We start from the raw sequence: 19885 nt of genomic DNA, 5'->3' as shown, positions 1-19885 counted from the left end.
GAATCAAGCAATATCTCAAAGCTAGCTTCAAAGAAGAATTCCCTGACCTCCCTAATACGGTCCCATTAATATTATTTAAATAATGTATCATCACTTGATAGGCTTCTAAAAAAGGAGATTATGGGTTTCCAGCGGGAGCTAGTTGAGGATTTAAAATTCAAATAACTGTGGCAATGGTTGATTAAAGTGTAATTACATTTGAGGCTATACGTAAGGTATCGCAGGCCACATTTTCTTAATTACTTACAGTTTTTACAGCACAAACCAATCTATCACCACCGCAGGATGCTCCTTCTTCCTGAGTATCTGCAGATACTGACCTTGTTGAAAGAGGATCAGGTGACGTGACCAATCAACATTAAATCCAATTTCTTTGATAATGTGATTGTACAATTCAGTGTCTCTTCATCCCTGGCCTCATGTAACTTCACATTAAAATGATCCTGTGAATCTAACACATTGAAGTGTACATATTCTTAATTTTGGGAAAAGGGAGCACCGGTATCAGATCGTTATCAGTAAAGACAAAGTTATATTGGCGCTAACTATATCATGTTGCGGCATTTCTTTAGAGCTAAGGAGGCTGCACGGGTTTAGATGTTTATTCTGTATAAAAAAGACTCCAATCAAACCTTTACACATGCAAACAAACAAAACAGAGTACGCAGGTGGAAAATAGAAAAGGAAATAAATCTAATTAACCTCAAAGATCTTTTGTTGCTGCCTAATTGCCTCAAGTGTATTCATGTCGTGAAGTTGGACGAAGTAAAAAGGAGCTTCAGTGAGATGTTACATCACTGTAATATTTCTGTGGCTCAGACGAAACACCTGTTCACAACCGACCATAACACATTTAAGAACTTAAATATAGAAAGAGCCGAATGAGGAACAGAGAGCCGAGGGGGGAGAGCTGCTGTAATGCAAATGTCACTCTTTACATCACAACTCATTAGCCATCTTCACGACTTGTAAATAAACACGCACAATAAATACACACTCACATCTTTAAATACCCTGGCTCTGACAACTGAGATAGCACTGCTCATCAGATTTGTGCGTGAGCGAGCCCAGGCTAAATTTGCAGCCAGTTAGCCGACTTACGCAATCCTCCCTGATCTGCCTCCTGTGTCTACACAATGGTTTAAGGGAGGGAGGGAGGGAGGAGGAGAGCAGGTGGAAGGATGGGCGCTGTCGGGAGAGAAGAATCAACACAGAGAGAAAAGAGAAAATCAACAGAGGACACAGCTATAGCCTGGTAGATCAGCCACAAATTGTTTCTCTTTCTTTTGATCTGTATGAGCTGGTGCTCCTCTCCGGAGGTGTGTGTTGTTATATTACAACATTTATGAGGACCACAGGAGTGTAATTACTGTTTTCTTATATATATTGAATACGCATAATATCACAATAATAGATTTTAGGGAACATTTTCTTTTTTGATGCCCCATTTAGTATTTAATTTAGACGTAATTGACAGGGTTACAGAACACGATAATGTAATTGTAAGAGATCTATCCTCAATACTGATTGATAAATAGATAATGAGACAACATCTTAAAACAGGTCATAACATATGTTGATATACGTCTTGATAGGATATGTTATATTCATTGACAAGTGTACATGAATAAACACTTACAAATGTCCTTTGTGTGTAATTTACTATTTATAAATGCTAATGTCTCGGATTTATTTTTAATTACTAAAAGGTTCATCTGTCAGTGTTTCATCAAAGCTCATTGTAGAATTAGTTTTCAAGCTTAGGTAAGTTATTTAGTGCTGAAATTCAAGATTAGAGAAAAATGAAGGTTTATTAATTAATAAAAAATATGTACACTGGTAGCTTTGGTCCGTCGGTTTGTTCCAGACTGAAATATCTTAACAACTATCGGATGGATTACAATGACATTTTGTCCAAACATTGATGGATGATTGATTCCACGAGGATGGATCCTAAAGACTCTTGGTGATCCCCTGACTTCTTCACCTCTAGCGCCACCATGAAGTTGACATTTGTAGTCTTGAGTGAAATAACCTCAACTTTTGGATCGATTGCTGTGAAATTTGCTGCCTCACTCAGGATGACTTGTAATAACTTGTGAACTGGTGATCCTCTGACTTTTCATCTAAGCTAAGATGGTAAACATGATAAAAGTGATACCTGCTAAACATCTACGTTAGCATTTTGTTTAGAACAGACGTTTCAGTCTGGTTTCTTGGCCAGAGAAGGTGAGAGTATAAAAGAGTTTCAGAGTCCTGTCAGGCCTATAGATAACTGGCTTTACAGCCATGTGGAGGCCACAGTCGTCACATTGGTGGATCTCTGCAGGGCTGACACAAACAAGAGCAAGCAAAGGGTTCTGAAACAAGCAAATAAAACAGTAAAGCAGGTAGCGTTGATAGAGAGGCCGAACACTGAGACAAAAATCTACTGGTCCTTCCTCCTTCTCTCTATCGCAATGTAGACGGACAGTTGCTGAGGACAACCTGTGTGTACTCACCTAACGATGAACAGGAAGTGGTGTGTGAGCAAAGCTGCTATTAATAGCAGCATGTGTAAAAAGGACATTTGCTCAATGATGTGTGTAAGTGTGCAGTGAGCACCTGTGTGTGTGTGTGTGTGTGTGTGTGTGTGTGTGTGTGTGTGTGTGTGTATGTGTGTGTGTGCGTGTGTGTGTGTGTGTGTGTGTGTGTGTGTGCAGATATTTCCCAGAGTATGATCATGTGTGCATAGATGAGTAAACTCTTGGGCTTGCAGTGATTTTGCAAGTTGTGTAAATAAAGTTATGTGTAGGCTACCATTTCATTCACATTTAATTTTAATTTAATTTAATTTATAACAGTAATACATGAGTGATGGTGCTGCATACTCTGTACTAATTCATGTATGTATATGTGCGTAAATGTATATCTTTCTAAATTCTAAAATATATTCTATAGTATAATTTAGTTTATTAATTCAGTTTTTATTTTAATTTCTTGTACTTGTATGTAATTTGTTCTATTTTATTGTTTTATTCTAATTGATACCTATTCTGTGTGTGTAATGTGGGCTACAACTGCATTTCACTGTGCAATCCTGTATTGTATATTGACAATAAAGCCGACCCTTAAACCTTGAGCCAATCAAGGCTATAGAGCCAGAAGAATGAGAATGAACATGATGAAGCAAGAATAAAACAACGACAAAGCATCGCATGCATGAGGCCACCGCTGTTACTTTATTATAAGGCACAGATGAAGGAACTGTTTTAAAATACAGTTGTCTATGTGTAAAATCAACAGCATGCCGTGGCTCAGGGTCTAATGTGGAACACTCTTCCTGAAGCATCTTCACACCATCAGGAACTGAAGCAGCCACTGTAGAGGGACGGGTGAACAGAGAGCAGAATGTAAGAACAGAAAACCTGTCCAGTTTGGCATATGAACATAAATCAAAGTATATTTGGTCAGATACTCACAAAGTTGATTTCTCTGTCTTTCACCTCTTGACTGGTCTCTGATTCAAACAGAGCTGAGGACAAGAGGGGAAACAAGATGGAATAAGTACTCATTCCTAGTAAAAGTACCAAAACAATAATTTTTAAATACTCTGTTACAAATAAAAGACCTGATATATATATATATATATATATATATATATATATATATATATATATATATATATATATATATATATATATTGTGCATCCTGGTGAAGCATGACACAAAGCCATGGAAGGGCATGTGAAGCTCTCCAGATGCAAAGCGCTCAGACAGCAGCTCGACTACCTTTGTATCACACTGCATCCCTGGGAAACAAAGGAGTGAGCGATGGTGTGAAGACCAAACAGCCGTAACCAGCAGCGTGTGTGTGTTTGTGTAGGTGTGTGTGTGTGTGTGCATACCAACAGCTTCCAGCGCTACACTGAGCTCAAAGGGGTTCATGGTCCCAGAAGAGTCCTCATCGAACTGGATAAAGATGGACTGAAAAAGGAAGCAGCACCAGAATAAGTAATGATCACACTACTCTACTCTCCGTCTATTTCTATCTTGCACACGCACACACACACACACACACACACACACACACACACACAGAGCTGCACCTGCAGATGGCGCAGACTGGACAGCAGGGTTCCTGTTTGTTCACGGTTGAGACTGCAGCGCCCTTTAGTCTGCCAGCAGAGTGAAGGACATCTCAACAGGACAGAAGACAGCGCGATAAAGTTATGAGGAAGCAAAGTGAACTAAAAACAGTGGGGCGGCACAATGACCGTGGATTTGAACCCCTTCATCCGCAAGCATCAGCCTCGCTTAACTCACAAGGTCACAAGTGTACAAGGTTCATTTATTGTCATTGCAGGGTTGTACATCAACATGACAGTTTTAGTACCATAAATACACATACAAATATCACAACGGTACAGCAAACTGCATTTTGATGTACTACCCTGTTATACAATGACAATAAATGATATATACATGATGATGATATGTGTAGAGGGTGAGTGAATTTAGGAGTCTCCCAGCCTGAGGAAAGAAGATGCTCAGAGGTCTGACGCTTCTGTAAATTGTGAGTTATATTAAAGAATATACTGTGGACAAAAGGATACGTCCTCTCCAAAGATGAGCTGTCTGCATGTTTCTAGTGGCAGATGATAATCTTTTTCAAGAGCTGTGATGGAAGAAAGGCACAGATTGATGCAGAGTAAGAAAATAAAGGTTTACATTGGATTAATATAAGGGAAAGGTGAATGTGAGGACAAGTGCAGCCACTTGTATTACTTAACCAAGTAATACAGCTAAAACCTATATCCTAGAGATTGTAACCTGTGTTGAAGAGCTTCATGAGCTCCTTGGCATTCAGTCTGTCATCCTGAGGGGGAGAAAGAAGAAATATCAAAATCAAAGGCCCCAAATTTACCCTTTTGTTAAATAAAATAATATAAAAGAATGTTGAGGACTTCTTACTGCGCCAGCCTCCTCATCAAAAGTCTTCTGAACTCTCATCTGATCCTCTGGAGAGACAGGAGTAGCCATGACCTGTTGGGAACAAAGACACCAAACAAATATAAACATATTGTATTCTAAGCCGCTATTGGCTGCTGTTTTAACGTGTGGGACGAAACCACTGAACTCACCTGGAGGAAGCCAGAGGAGCAGGTGAAGTCCTGAGTCCTGGAACACAAAGTTCACACCAGATTGTTTGACAAAGTCAAAATTCTACTTTAGTATTAAGTATTACCAGCAACATGTACTTAAAGTTCAGTTTAGAGACTTAAATTATGAGTTTTCTTCTTTTTTACATGTTATGCCCACAAGTTAATATTTTGTGGACGCAAGTATTTTTTATTTTGTGCAACAAAAAAAAACTTTATTATTCTTATCAGTGACCTGATGTAAAGTCCAACCTGAGCAGATCAACCACATATTAAGCACCACCACTTAGAAGTTGATCACGTGTTGTTTGTCAAATCAAAGTAACTACTAAGGCTGAATCAATGTAGAGCTGTAACAACTGCAACATATAGTTAAAGTATTAAGTCCAATCAATTGGAAATACTCTAGTAAAGTACCTCAAAAATTTACTTAAGTATAGTACTTGAGTAAATGTTACTCAAAAAAAAGATAATACAGGTGATTATTATAGTGCAGTGAGTTCAGTTTGTACTGTTGTTTGTAACAAAAGTCGTAAGAGGTGCTTTTACCAGCCTGTTGTTGAGACTACTACATCGAAGTATAATGTTGTGAGTACAGCGGCGTGTGGGTGACATGAGGAGGGAGAAGGTGATTCAGGGAGCCTACGGGATTGTTATAACATTTAACATTTACACATTCCCTCCATCTCACCCCAGAGTGTTTCCGGTCTTGGAGTAAATGCGGACAAAGAATTCTCCGGGCTGGTTGGGTCGATAGGTGGAAGCCACGATGACGTAGTGACCCGGGTCCAGATGCAGCTTCCTCCACGAACCCCTGTGGCACAAAGTTCATGACTTTATGTATGAAGACAACATGATTCATGCGTTTAATATAGCTCCCACCACCAGAGCAAGAATGGTTACTCTTGAATACGTTTTACATGTCTGTCTGATGTGTTAATTGTATGTATATCGAATTATCAATTTTTTTTGTCACCTCTGAACAAATTCATTTTTGGATGATAAAATAAAATTCCATTTTATTCCATTTTAATTTTCTCACCAGATGAAGGAAATTACTTATCAAGCTATGCATTTATTTGGAAAACTATTACTTGCTTTTGTGTGAACACATGTTTGTGAGGTACAAATATAATGAATAGAAATTGGGATTGCACTAGATTCAGTGCATCGGTAATCCAGTATATAAAATGTTTCACTCCAAAGTAAAAGCACCAGAACCACATATTTTGCTTTTATGAAGGCCTTTTACCTCTGAGGCCTATATTTCCCAGAGCGACCCACAGGGCGATTTGTCATGAAGAAGTTGCGGCTCAGACACATACCCTGAAGCTGTATGAAGAAAGATATAAGTTCTTACTTAAAAAAAACAAAAACATTAAGAAGAATATAAGATTGTTCTGATGTTAATTTAAGCATACAAAAAAATATGTACAATCTATTGCCCATGAGATACTCACCTCAGGAGGAACCTGCAAAAAAGAAGAAACACAAAGACGGATGTGAGTTTATTCAGAAACATAAAGGTGCAGAGACTCACAATGTCAATAAGTAGCAGATAAAGTAAATGTGACCTTGTAGATGTGGAAAGCGATGTAGAGGAAGTGGACTTTAGACTTCTTCCTGCGGTTTTTCTGCAGCAGCTCCACCAACACGGTGCACTGTTTGGCCTTCTTCTTCTGTTTCTCTGCTCTCTTCTTGTCATCTGGGGTTATCTCCTCATCATCCTCGTCATCTTCCTCATCCTCGTCCTCATCGTCCTCTTCCAACTGGTCCTGCTCTGCGAGAACCAATTGGAACTGAGGATTCTTCCAAAAGGATCCTATAAGGAATACAACATGATGAATAATTAAATGATCCAGGTGAGGTTTTGAATCCATATTTGTGCAAGTACACATTCATAAACATACGGTTGTATTTGCGGCTACCACCAGCAGAGCTCCCCGATACCCAGAATCCTTCATGTTCACTGATGGTCCAGGTAGAGGAGGGAGAGGCAGGTGAGCTTTCCACAAGAGAATCAGGATTCACACTGCAGAGCTCCACAACGTCAAACAGGCTGCTGAAGTCCTCCGCACTGATCCTACAGGTCATTTACATCAGAGAGCTTATTGAATGTGAGAGGCAGTGTTTACTCTAGTACTGAGTACACATTTTCTACTTCCTCTCAGAGGCAAATATTGCACTTTTTACTATTTAAAAAAACTATTTGGATCAGCTGAAAAATCCATCGTCACAAAACTGAAAACAGGGCTGTTTCTGAGCTCATGAACCTTTAATTAAGAGATAAAAGGTTCTCACCGGACAAACAGAATGGTTTTAGAGAATTTGATGCCTTGCTGTATTTACTATAGCCAACCTAAAATAAAGGAGTAAAAGACATCTACAGCAGTGAAACATGACATTAATACAGCAGTAATATTAATCTAGGATCATCAAATAAGATACATCTAAATAATTGACAGAATGAGTATGTTTTACATTTATGTACTTTACGATTTAGCTGATTATACTTGCATACATTAAGTACAATTTTACAGGAATTTTTGCAGGACAATTACTTGTAATGGAGCATTCTCACAGTGTAGTATTAGTACTTTTACGAAAATAAGGAATCTGTACATTTAATGATGCTTTCAGAATCTTACTCAAGCTTCCCAGATGGACAAGTGCAAGTCACAAGTTTGTGACTCGTAATGTTCCCACTTTCCATGCTGTGCTGAAGAATTTTATTTACAAATTTAAATGTAGATTAAATGACTCATACATCATAAAAGCCTTAACTGAGCCAACACAGAGTGATAGAAGGTATTCTTCCTGTTTCTGGAAACATTGGAACTTTTGGAAGTGTCTGTATGTTTGTATTGTTTGTATTTGTGTTTTTTGCCATATGGACATATGAGTCTGAAATAAAAGGAATATATGTACACTCGTTCTCTAAGTTTGTGTCTTTTAGCACGTACCAAAACTCTCCATCTTCAATCTTTTTCAGCTCTATTCTTTCCTTCTCTGCTTTGGCCACATCATCCCACTCTTTACTCCTGCAGTCACACATATACAAAGAGAAACCGAGTGAGTGTGCTCTCTCTCTCCCCTGTATACAATGTGCACAAGCAGGAGGCTTCCTCACTTGTCACTCCAGGGTCCGCGATATTCAACAAAGCCCCAGGGATTCCTCAGCTTCAGCAACAAAATCTCATCCAACGCTTTTGTTAGCTGAAAAGTGAAGAGAGAAGAAACGAATACACGAGTAATATTTCAATAAAGTAAAGTTTCACTCACAACTTTCAAACAAACACTGCACATCTTTAAAGTTCTCGAAAAATGTATACGACAAAAGATTTATTTTTCTCACTGAAGAAATATGATCAGATAGAGATCAGGTCAGGGATGGATGATGAGATTTTAAATTCAGTGAGATGATTTTCAATTTGATTCTATTTTTTAATTACAGTGAAACAGATGAGATGAAATGGTATCGCATGATGAGATGGGATTATATTAGATCAAATAAAATGACATTAGTTGAGATTATTTGAATGAGATTAGATTAGATGAAACTGTATGTGATGAATTGATCTGAGTGGTCTGATATTAGATTACGGTCTTTGGGGAGAAAATTACCATTGCAGTAACAGAAAGCCCACTAAACTACGCAATGATAACGATGCAACAATAAACAACGACAGAAGCTCAGCGCTGCAGTGTCGTCTCTGTGTCATACTAGCCTTGTTGGTGTCGGTGATGGCGTAAGCGTGGCCCTTTATCAGCCCGTCTCCCGTCACTTTACCAACCTCGCGGTAGCTGCTGGCCTGTGGAGACAAGGAGAGGAACTCAAGTGTTTCTAAAGTATCCAGCTGTGTGGTGTGAACCTCTGGAGGTGTGTACGTACCTGGCTGAAGCAGCTGAGCAGGCTGCCTCGAGACAGGGCGGCTGTCAGAGACCTCCAGAGGACTCGAGGGGTACGAGATGAGACCTGCAGCGAGTATGCGATTCCTCCTGTGAAATCCTCCATCCCCTCTGAAATGTTGCCGCCCTTCAGGCTTCCGTAGCATCCAACTAACCTACAGAAGATGAGGTGAGAAAGTGTATTCTTGGTATTCTTGTCCAATCACTGTAGCTACACACACACACACACACACACACACACACACACACACACACACACACACACACACACACACACACACACACACACACACAGAAAAAGGGTGTTCTCAGACATTACAACCCAGAAACATATGCTTGATAGTGAAAACTGACTTGGCATAGGCTTTCTCCACCAGGGCGCTCCAATACTCGTGGCGAGTGTGAGAGTAGCTGAAGAGCAGACGGCCTTCGCGTACTGGCAGCCTGTCGTCCACAACCACCTCCACCCACTCACCATACTGCCAGAAATGCACACGGACACACAGGGACAGGGGTGGTGAGAACAGAGAGGCAGAAATGGAAGTAATGAATCAGGAGGAAATATAACGTAACGAGGAGGAAGTACCATGACACGATTATTAATTATGAAACCATTTAAATTGTTCTGTCAAATGTTTGTATAAAGACCAAAAACGCCCGACAACATCTGGCACGTTACACGCATGCACGACTCTGTCTACCTTGGTCGTTGCCACTTGATCGCCTTCTCTGGATCCGGATCTTCCGGTGTACCGATGGACGTCTGCTCGGCTGGAAACGTTGGATCAGCAAACAGCTTTCCGGACTTCAGACATTTTTCCAGGAGAGTCTTGAAGTCCTGATCCATGAACTTGATCGGGTTCCCGATGGAGCCCAGAGGTGCCTCCTTGTCAGTCTCCATGCTGTCAGTGAATCCACAGTCAAAATGTTCTGCAAAGTGCGGCTTGGGCAGCCGGTGCTTAAATACAGATCAAAGCGCGCACCCACCGCAGCCAGCGAGGGACCCTTGAAGCGCCTCCCCGGCTCTGTCCTGCCCGGAAAGGTATGCAGAGCGCCGGGGGGCGTGGAGAGCTGGAGTCGGAGGAATGACACGGTGCCAACAGCCTCTTTGATCTCCTGATGTGTCATCATTCATCGTTATCGTCCAGAGAGGCCAGAGAGAGGCGACTAGTTTCTATAGGAAGCTTCTATCCGGCCGGAAGAACCAGAACTTTAGTTCAGGACTTTTTACTATTGTACACTTCTCTGTTGAATCCGGAAAGCTGTTTTTAAAGTGGATCAGAGGAGACCAGCGTCAGTTATCTCAAACTGACGCTGGTGTCAGTCTACTCCGCATAAAGGCACCACGTCACCATCAATATAGAGGTTTATTGGAAATTGTGGTGGTGGTGATGATAATGAAGATGATACATAAGCCAGTGAGGAGAAAGGCTTTTTTTTGTTTGTTTAAGGTCTGTTCAACTCCGTGAAATAATCACATTGTTAAATTACTTACAAGATGTAGATATGAAGCACACAACACATCATGAATTTAATTACGAGATGTCAGATAGAATTGCAATCCTTAGTATTATTCGTCACCTATAGAAGATGCCTGCTAATGTGCTTTCATGTAAGTTTTCTGAAATTGTCGGTGTTTATGATTATAATTGTAGATGAGTTGATAAAATAAATGTTGATACACTCATCCGTTTTCAGTTGATGCATTAATATTTTTGTTTCTAGTAAATATTTTACCAAAAAAAGATGCTGTAGGATTAAACATCATTCAAAATGAAATCAAACGTTGTTCTAATTAAAGGTTTGTATTAGATCTATTATTAATATTTTATTATTATGTTGTACCCAGAACAAAGTAAACAAACCCAAAGAAATATTACAATGGAGAAACATTATTTCTTAATTTTCTAATACAACTCTTTCTTGTTGTGCAGTTGTCTTCTTTATGTCTTATTTATAACAATTAAAACAATTTACAACATTACCTTGAAACAAGATAATCCCCTCTAATTGACAGATTTTTCAAATTTGTTTTCAGAAGACTGATTGTCAGTGTCTCAACAGATCCCGGTGTCATGGACTATTCAGGGACTTGTTTTGTTGTGATGCCTTTATTGACGTTTTCGGAGGGGGTGCTTTGGCTCCCTCCTATAGACCGCTTATAAACTCTGCTCGGGACTCAAATAATCTGAAGTGGACATCCAATTACCGTTCCCCTCCTTCAGTGGTGTAGTGGTCCCTGGAGAAGTAGGTAGACTCTTAATTTTGCAATTTTTTTAAGCAGCCCATACAGCAAAGGATAAACGCCCTGTTTTATAAATAGTGACATACTCTATTTAGTTTACCCAAAAATGATTAACCTAGTATTATTTACACATTGCCACATGATTCCTGCTGCTTGACCTCAGGGAATAAGGATTATGAAATTACTGACCCAATACTGACCCACAGACTGTTAAGAGACAACTACATAATTATGCAATTTGAGTGAACTATTCCTTATCCTTACTCCCTCCACACAACTTTGGACAACTATTCTCTCGCTTTGCAAGTTGTCCATATAGACAGTAGTTTCTTTTGTAAACTGTCTCTTGGAACAGCTAATTTACAAAACATAGTGCAGGCCAGAGTGTGGTACTATTATGAAACTAACATTACTTCACCTGGAGCAGATATTACTGGTCCTACACAGGTGGTGTTATGCATGAGTATAACATATATTCATGAGGCAAACACAGTTTTAACATTTCTTTAAATAAATGACTTCAAAACTGAATTAGACCATGCATCCTTGTTCATGTTTCACTTTAAATTAAAAACACAAATCATCCTCTTCCACACATCAAAACCAATTAGATAAACTCAGAAGTGCAAAGTCCTAAAACTGAAAAAAAGGTTTTCAACAGCTGAACACTATTTTAGCAAACCTCTTGAGATATATACAAATATCACCACAAATATTGAATGTCATCATTCAAATAATTCAACAATATATTAAAAACGATGTGTTACAAAACAACAACATCTAGTTAACCATGAACACAAATATATACATTTTACAACATATCCATGAAAACCACAGTGACTCTCAACCCAGTGCTGGATTTCTAAATAAGTGCTCATATTACAGTATATTCCAGACAGACTTGCTTTCTGCAGGGGTTTTCACACCGCATTGCCTTGAACGCATAGACGAGGCAGCACGGTGTCTCTTCAACCAGGTCCTCGTATACTTTTGAGGATCAAACATGGAAGTAGGGGGGCCATTGATATTAATCATCATCAAGTTTGATATGTTTGAGATCAGTAGGACAGCCCTCCTGTCTGAGCTTATATTGTTCATAAGGCTAAAGTTCCTCTCACACTCTGCTATGCTGACAGGGAATGTTTTCATACAGTTCATGAGTGGTTTTAGGTCCTTGGGCTCACTATTGGGCTCTTCCAGTAGGTCTCGCATCCCATTCAATGCTTGGTCTGTGCACAAGTTAAGTCGCTTAACGTGTTCTTCACCATGGTGAATGCTGGGGTTTGATGGCCATTTACTCTGATCAAGGATGCTGAAGTCCTTGATGACCTCATCTTCAAAAGACAAGCGTTGCCCAAGATTGTTCACAAGGCTTTGTAAAAACTGGCCTGGATTGATTGACTTCAGCTTTGCATTTCCTACCAGGGTTATAGAGCCATACTCCCCAGTCTCTTTTGCTTCTAAAGCTTCACAGTATTTTTCACCTGGACTCTCTTTGAATGACTGTATCACTCTGATTGAGCGTTTCAGCAGATGCTCTGCTCTGAGGAGAGTTATAGAATGAGCTTGAAGCTCCTGTGACAGTAGACTTAGTTCATGGAGAGTGTCATACATGAGCCCAAGGTCACAGATAAATTCAGGACTTTGAACACAATATAATAAACCTCTGTACATATTTTAAAGTGATTGACACCCTGTACCTCATCAACTGCATTTGACACAGCTAGTTCAAGTCTATGGTTCATACAGTGCCATACAAACAGCTTTGGGAATCTCAAGGTCAACCTGGTTGCTACTCCTGACTTCTTTCCTAACATGACACTGGCTCCATCAGATACAAATGTTGCCCAGTTTTCACAGTAGACTTAGTTCATGGAGAGTGTCATACATGAGCCCAAGGTCACAGATAAATTCAGGACTTTGAACACGATGTAATAAACCTCTGTACATTTGTTTCTTTCTGGTGGACCTCATCTCATCAGAACACGCATTCTTAAAGTGCTGCACAAGACCTCCCAGTGATGTCCAAACAGCACGAAAGCTACTGGCCACCCAGCGTACATCCAAGACTCTGCCAATGCGAAGAAGTTGTGAGCCTACTTCAGCTGCTGCATCTTTGAGTTCACGTTCATTTTTGTTTGACATACTATACAGAGAATATAGCTTCTGCATAAATATTTTAAAGTGATTGACACCCTGTACCTCATCAACTGCATTTGACACAGCTACTTCAAGTCTATGGTTCATACAGTGCCATACAAACAGCTTTGGGAATCTCAAGGTCAACCTGGTTGCTACTCCTGACTTCTTTCCTAACATGACACTGGCTCCATCAGATACAAATGTTGCCCAGTTTTCACAAGGCCACTCTTCTGTAAAGCCAGCTTTCGTTAAACAGGTGAGTAAAGCCTGCTCTATGCCATCTGCTCTCTGATTTTCTAGTTCAACAAGTTCAAGGAATATGAACTCAGGGCTTTCTTCTTGAATTGACGCTTTAACAGAAACTGTCATGACAGGTTTGTGACTTAAAGAAGAGGCCTCATCAATTAGGACAGCTAACTTAGTCGATGATGCTATTATGCTACTGACACTTTTGCTCTGCATCTCACTGGCAACATGTTTTATTATTTGTCTTACACCAGGGTTGTCAAACTCATTTTCACCCCGGGCCACATCACCATCATGGTCGTCCTCAAAGGGCCGGTTGTAACTAACACTGTATACATCTAACTCCTCCCGAACATAATGTTAAATAACTGTCTTTATATTAGATTATTGTTTATTCAAGTGTAAACATATTGTACATCCATTTATATAAATGTAAAAATGCATGTAAGCAAATTTCTCTGTTACTATGACAGAAATACATTTAATTTAGGGTTAAGAAACCCACATTACTAAATTCTAATAAATATACAATTATAAAATATCAAACTTAAAACAGAAGAAAATAACAAAGACAAAGATCAAACGCACGTTATTATATTAACTTCCTTTAAAACTTTTTTTGTCACAGTTGAGAAGGACATAACTGGTCCAACAAGTAATTGTGAGCAAATAAGAACATGCATGTGGTCTGGGGCAGTGGTTCAACTGGTCTGGGGCAGTGGTTCAACTGGTCTGGGGCAGTGGTTCAACTGGTCTGGGGCAGTGGTTCAACTGGTCTGGGGCAGTGGTTCAACTGGTCTGGCTGCAGGACCCACCTTGACCCCTTAATGACAAGCTGAGATCCAATACGAGGAACATTTTTAACTTCTCAAATTAATTTAATGATATGGTGCAGTTTAAACCTGAGAAAGTACACAATATCACAGTATGCCAACACAGAAAAGAAATATTTGAAATATTCCCTTTTACACTCAATTAAAAACCAAAAAGTGCATCTTTCGGACATGAGGTAATAGAACACACAATACGTTTATAGCTTAAGCCTTTTTTAAACAGACTCAGTGTTTTCATGCACAAACATGGAATAAAAAAGTCGGAAATGAAGCTTAACGATCACAAATAGTCCAACGTGTAAACTCATGCAAGTAAAGTGTGTTGTGAACGCAGCATAGAGGAGTGTGAATAGATGACACTCCGCTGCATAAAAAATCTCCTTCACAATAAAAGCATATAAAAAAACTTCAAAATAAAAGCCCATGCAAAGGTCCGCGATTCACTGAAAAACGGGTCCGCGAAGCCGTTGCGGGCCACATAAAATGACGTGGCGGGCCGGATTTGGCCCGCGGGCCTTGAGTTTGACACCAGTGCCTTACACTGTAAATAAGTAATGTCCATGTGTTAAATATGATACTTAAAAAAGAATATAAACAATAAGGGGAAGTGAACCTTATGAAATTGAAAATGTATTGTAAAATGGAGAAAGTCACACTTAGTTTAGTTAGTGTGTTCACATAGGAGATGTTGTAGGTAGGCCAGGAATGTGACATGAAGATGAGCTCATAGTTCTTCTCAAAATGGGGCAGGTACCCCTCTGGACTGAAAAACAACTTGTACTGTGTAACTTGTGTCAGTTACACAGAGGGGTGGAGAGATGACATCAAGAACCAGGAAGCAAAGCGTGCTGAGGTACCACCTCTGAACCAACCCGAATGCTGCCTCCACCCCTGCTAAACTTATAACCAATTGCAAGCTGTAATGTTAAGCCAATGAGAGACGACAACGTCCATTATATTGATCTATAATATCAAATGTTTTACACCGATCGATGTGCATAATTTGAACGCTAACTGCCGTTACATATTCGGTGGTCTGTGGACGCTGTGTTTTTGTGCACCCTCGTATACACTGTACCATCAACTTTCTATTAAATCTGTTTTATTATAACTTACTGAATACAACTATTTATTCGAGTCTACCACACAAAGATTTCAGAACATAACATAACATAACTGATTCCCAAAAACTTCATTTTGAAAAGTTAACTTCCACATGAACTTGTGCTTTGCTTACATGATATTTAGATTTTGTGTGGAGCTAAGAGAGACCTATCTACTCTGTTTGGCTGTCAGGAAGCGATGTAACAGAAGCTTAGCTTAGTGCAAATAAGACTGGCTCACTTGAACTTTGCTCACACAAAGCCCCAATTCTCCGAGACAAGATTTAAAGTGTCTTTCTAAAATCTGCTAGCTATGAGCCAGTCAGCATGGTGGTTTATCACGATGTGTAATCGGTTAAAATACATGTTGAGGATAGTTGATTTACTCGGGTGTTTGACTGTCCAAAGGGGTCCTGACCACAGAGATTGCTGAAGGAGGGAAGGTGCAAGGTGAGAGTCGGACATGTGAACGAACGTCACACAGGCTGCTGTTGTAGTTCTTGAACACATCTGACGAAGTCTGATTTGTTTACCAAAACAAGCAACAGCTGATAATAAACTGATGTGGTGCTACATTTTGTTTCTGGCCAAATGAGGCATATTTTCCATGTTTGCATGTTTATTCAGGAACTCAATATTGCCGCATTCATTCTTGTTGAAGTTCCTTGTCAGGAGACAGACGCTGCATCACCACATGTTTTATGTGCTACACCAAATACAGTTTGACTTAGGAGAAATTATCCCACTGGCTTTAATAATCAAGAAGTGCCTTTTCATACGGAGATTGGAGACAATGCATTCAACATGGTAGGTTTAGCCACACACCAATGCAAACTGAATTAGGTTAATATGTTTGTTATCCACAAAGCAAAGTAAGACTTGAGTAAATAAAATGAAATGTAGTGTCAGGTGATGGGGAGAGCAGGCTGATGATGGAGTCCAGCAGCCCGGTGACCCTCAACCACCTGCTGGCTAAGGTGTCCTACACCAGCACGGTCTACCACATACACACTGGAGACCTCGGTATGAAGACATTGGAACTCAGCTAGAAAATAGAATCTTTATGTCAAAAAATGCTCAGAAATCCGTGCTTATGTCCCGATGTGGTCTGGTGTCAATGTTTTGTACAGCTATGCCTCTGCAAAAATGTCTGTTTCTGTGTGTTTAATGTTCATCTGGAAAAGTAAAATGAGTCACTGTAGTAAATATTGGTGCAGTTTTATGCGTAAGTAAACTTTAAAACCTTTTCTGTACTTGAGTGGATGTCAACAGTGTGATGTCATGGGAGGGAGTGTCATCAATGGGAGATACAGCCCCTCCCAGTGGTTGCAGCAGGGACTACAACCCATGATGGTATCGCAAAGTCAGTTTTATTTGTCACTTCTTCCATTAGTGCAAACATACAGAAGACTTGAAATTGTGTTTCTCTTCTGGCTGACAAAGTGAGTAGTGCAAACAGTTAAAAAATAGAACAACATATAGAACAACATATATACAACATAAATTAGGATTAGCAGCAGAGGACATGAGTCTAGATGTGGGAGTGGTGAGGCAGAGAGTTCAGCTTCCTGACAGCCTGGTGGTGCGAGCCCAGAGGCTCCGGTATCTCCTCCCAGAGGGCAGGAGGCTGAAGAGACCGGGTGGCAGGGGTTGCTCACAATCGTGGTCACTTTGCGGGTGAGACGGGTGTTGTATATGTCCTGCAGGGAGGGGAGGGGGTGAGTGAGGCACCAATGATTCGTCCAGCTGCATTCACTATGCGCTGCAGGGTTTTTCTGCTGTAGTCTGTGCAGCTTCCTTCCCACACAGTGATCAGTTGGTCAGGATGCTCTCGATGGTGCACATCAGTAAAAGGTGCACATGATGGGTGGGGGGCTTCCTGCTTTCCTCAGTTTGCGGAGGAAGTTGAGGCGCCGCTGTGCTTTCTTTGCTAGGGATTTTGTGTTGGCTGTCCACGAGAGATCCTCACTGATGTCCACCCCCAGGAATTTGATGCTGCTGACTCGCTCAATATCAGCACCGTTGATGGTCAGTGGTGGGTGTTGGGTGTGGCCTTTTCGGAAGTCAACAACAATCTCCTTGGTCTTGCTGTTATTCAGAAGGAGGTTGTTGTCTCTGCACCACGTGGTCAGAAGGTTGACCTCCTTCCTGTAGTGGGTCTCGTCATCCTTGGTGATGAGACCTATCAGAGTTGTGTCGTCTGCGAACTTGACCATGTGATTGGTGCTGTAGGTGGTTTTGCAGTCGTGTGTCAGCAAGGTGAAGAGCAGTGGGCTGAGCACACAGCCCTGAGGGGCACTGTACTCAGAGTGATGCTGCTCGAGGTGTTGTTGCCGACGCGTACTGCTTGTAGCCTCTCACTGAGGAAGTCCAGCAGCCAGTTACACAGCGAGGTGTTGAGCCCCAGCTGGTCGAGTTTGTAGACGAGTTGTTGTGGGATGATGGTGTTGAACGCTGAACTAAAGTCTATGAACTCTCACATATGAGTCTTTTTTGTCCAGGTGAGTGAGGGCTGGGTGGAGAGCAGAGCAGATTGCATCCTCCGTGGACCGTTTGGCACGGTTTGCAAACTGGAAAGGGTCCAGGGTGGGGGGGAGAATGGATTTGATATGGACATGACTAGCCGTTCAGAGCACTTCATTATTATGGGGGTAAATGCCACTGGACGATAGTCATTAAAGCAGGACGGAGTGGGTTTCTTTGGCACAGGTATGATGGTGGTGGCCTTGAAGCACGATGGAACAACAGCTTGTCTCAGAGAAGTATTAAAAACATCCGTGAAGATATCCTTAAGCTCCTCTGCGCAGTCCCTCAACACACGACCAGGGATGTTGTCTGGACCTGTTGCCTTGCGGGTGTTGATAGTGGAGAGAGTCCTCTTCACGCTGGCAGCAGACAGGCACAGAACCTGATCATGGGGAGGAGGCGGAGTCTTGTGTGGACGAGTGCTGTGTTGTGCTTCAAACCGTGCAAAGAAGCTGTTGAGGTCGTTTAGCAGAGAGATGTTGCTGTCGCATGTCTGTGGCGCGGGTTTATAATCCGTGATGGTCTGAACGCCCTGCCACAGGCTCCGTGAGTCTCTGCTGTCTATAAAGTGACAGGTTGTCTTGTTCGTGTAATCCTGTTTTGCTTTCCTGATGCCGTGGGACAGGTTGGCTCTCACTCCTCTCAGGTCTGTTTCGTCCCCGGCTCTGAAGGCCTTGTTTCTGGCCCTCAGCAGCCGATGGACTTCCCCTGTCAGCCACGGCTTCTGGTTAGCCCGAGTGGTGATGGTCTTTACATGGGTCACATCATCCATACACTTACTAATGTAAGAAGTAACAGTGTCTGTGTACTCCTCAATGTCTGTGTGGTTGTCGTATGTAGCTGCCTGCTTAAACATTCCCCAGTCTGTTGTATCAAAGCAGTCTTGGAGAGCGGAGAGATCTGGTGAATGAACTACAATTCCCATAGTCAGCTGGGCAGCCAGGCCCAAGGCCGCTGCCCAGCTGAAAGAGATGAGGCGTGAGTGAGGGAGCACAGGAGAAGTGTTATGTTAAAGACAATGAACCAAGAGTAAACTGAAGATACTTATGTTTGTTTTGTGTAGCGACTTTTTGTTGGAATTAAGTTGACCTTTTGCTAAAATAATCTGGATGCAGAACCTTTGAGTTAGAAACCACTGCTTGACGTCTTGATTTGTGCACCCATGCCTCACCTCACGACCCTGACCTCTCAAAACATCACAACAGGAGCATTTGTATTTGTGTATGTTAGTGTTACACACTGAAGAGTTTTAATAACTTAGTTTGTCAAATCTGGACTTGCGCATATAGATAACAATTGTTTATGTGTACATTACAATGCATAAGAGATATGATAATTAATAAGGGATATTATTATGAAGGATATGTAATTGTATGCATATGAAGTTCACTGTTTTTATTACTGTATAATGATTAATGTGTGAATGGATTTAAAACAACGCTTGCATGCCGCATGTGGAGACAGGGGAACTGTCTCTTTAAGGAAATGTAGTTCCCTTATTCGGCTGAAGGCGGCGGAGCTGGACAGAATCTACCCTTTCTGAGAAGAGAAGAAGAATAGCTTCGCCCCTGAAACCGCAGGGCCAATGAACAGAGAGATTGTACGAAGGTGTTACGAAAGGGAAGAATTAACCAATGGAAGGGCCTTAAGCTCCGTGAATGAGGCACGGCCCCTTTTTTCCTGCGACGTGAGCTACGCTGGACGTGTGGTCTGTGGAGTTCACTGAGGATTGAAGACCTC

At 41.1% G+C, this 19885-nt stretch overlaps 1 protein-coding gene across 1 annotated transcript; it reads right to left on the bottom strand.

Moving 5' to 3' along the window:
• Positions 1-3333: 3333 nt before the first annotated feature.
• Positions 3334-9951, bottom strand: LOC306750113 (calpain-1 catalytic subunit-like; the record flags this gene model as incomplete). Its single annotated transcript, XM_079233508.1, has 20 exons — positions 3334-3360; positions 3511-3514; positions 3689-3791; positions 3888-3966; positions 4089-4157; positions 4596-4657; positions 4813-4858; positions 4954-5025; positions 5124-5160; positions 5833-5955; positions 6394-6473; positions 6602-6613; positions 6716-6963; positions 7052-7224; positions 8105-8182; positions 8272-8357; positions 8870-8953; positions 9034-9205; positions 9405-9539; positions 9752-9951. 20 exons carry the CDS (start codon positions 9949-9951, stop codon positions 3334-3336), a joined length of 1890 nt encoding a protein of 629 aa, XP_079089634.1.
• Between the last annotated feature and the right edge of the window lie 9934 nt (positions 9952-19885).

The sequence above is a fragment of the Taurulus bubalis genome (assembly GCF_910589615.1).
Source record: "Taurulus bubalis genome assembly, chromosome: 17".
NCBI lineage: Eukaryota > Metazoa > Chordata > Actinopteri > Perciformes > Cottidae > Taurulus > Taurulus bubalis.
This window is presented reverse-complemented; position numbering and strand designations above follow the sequence as displayed.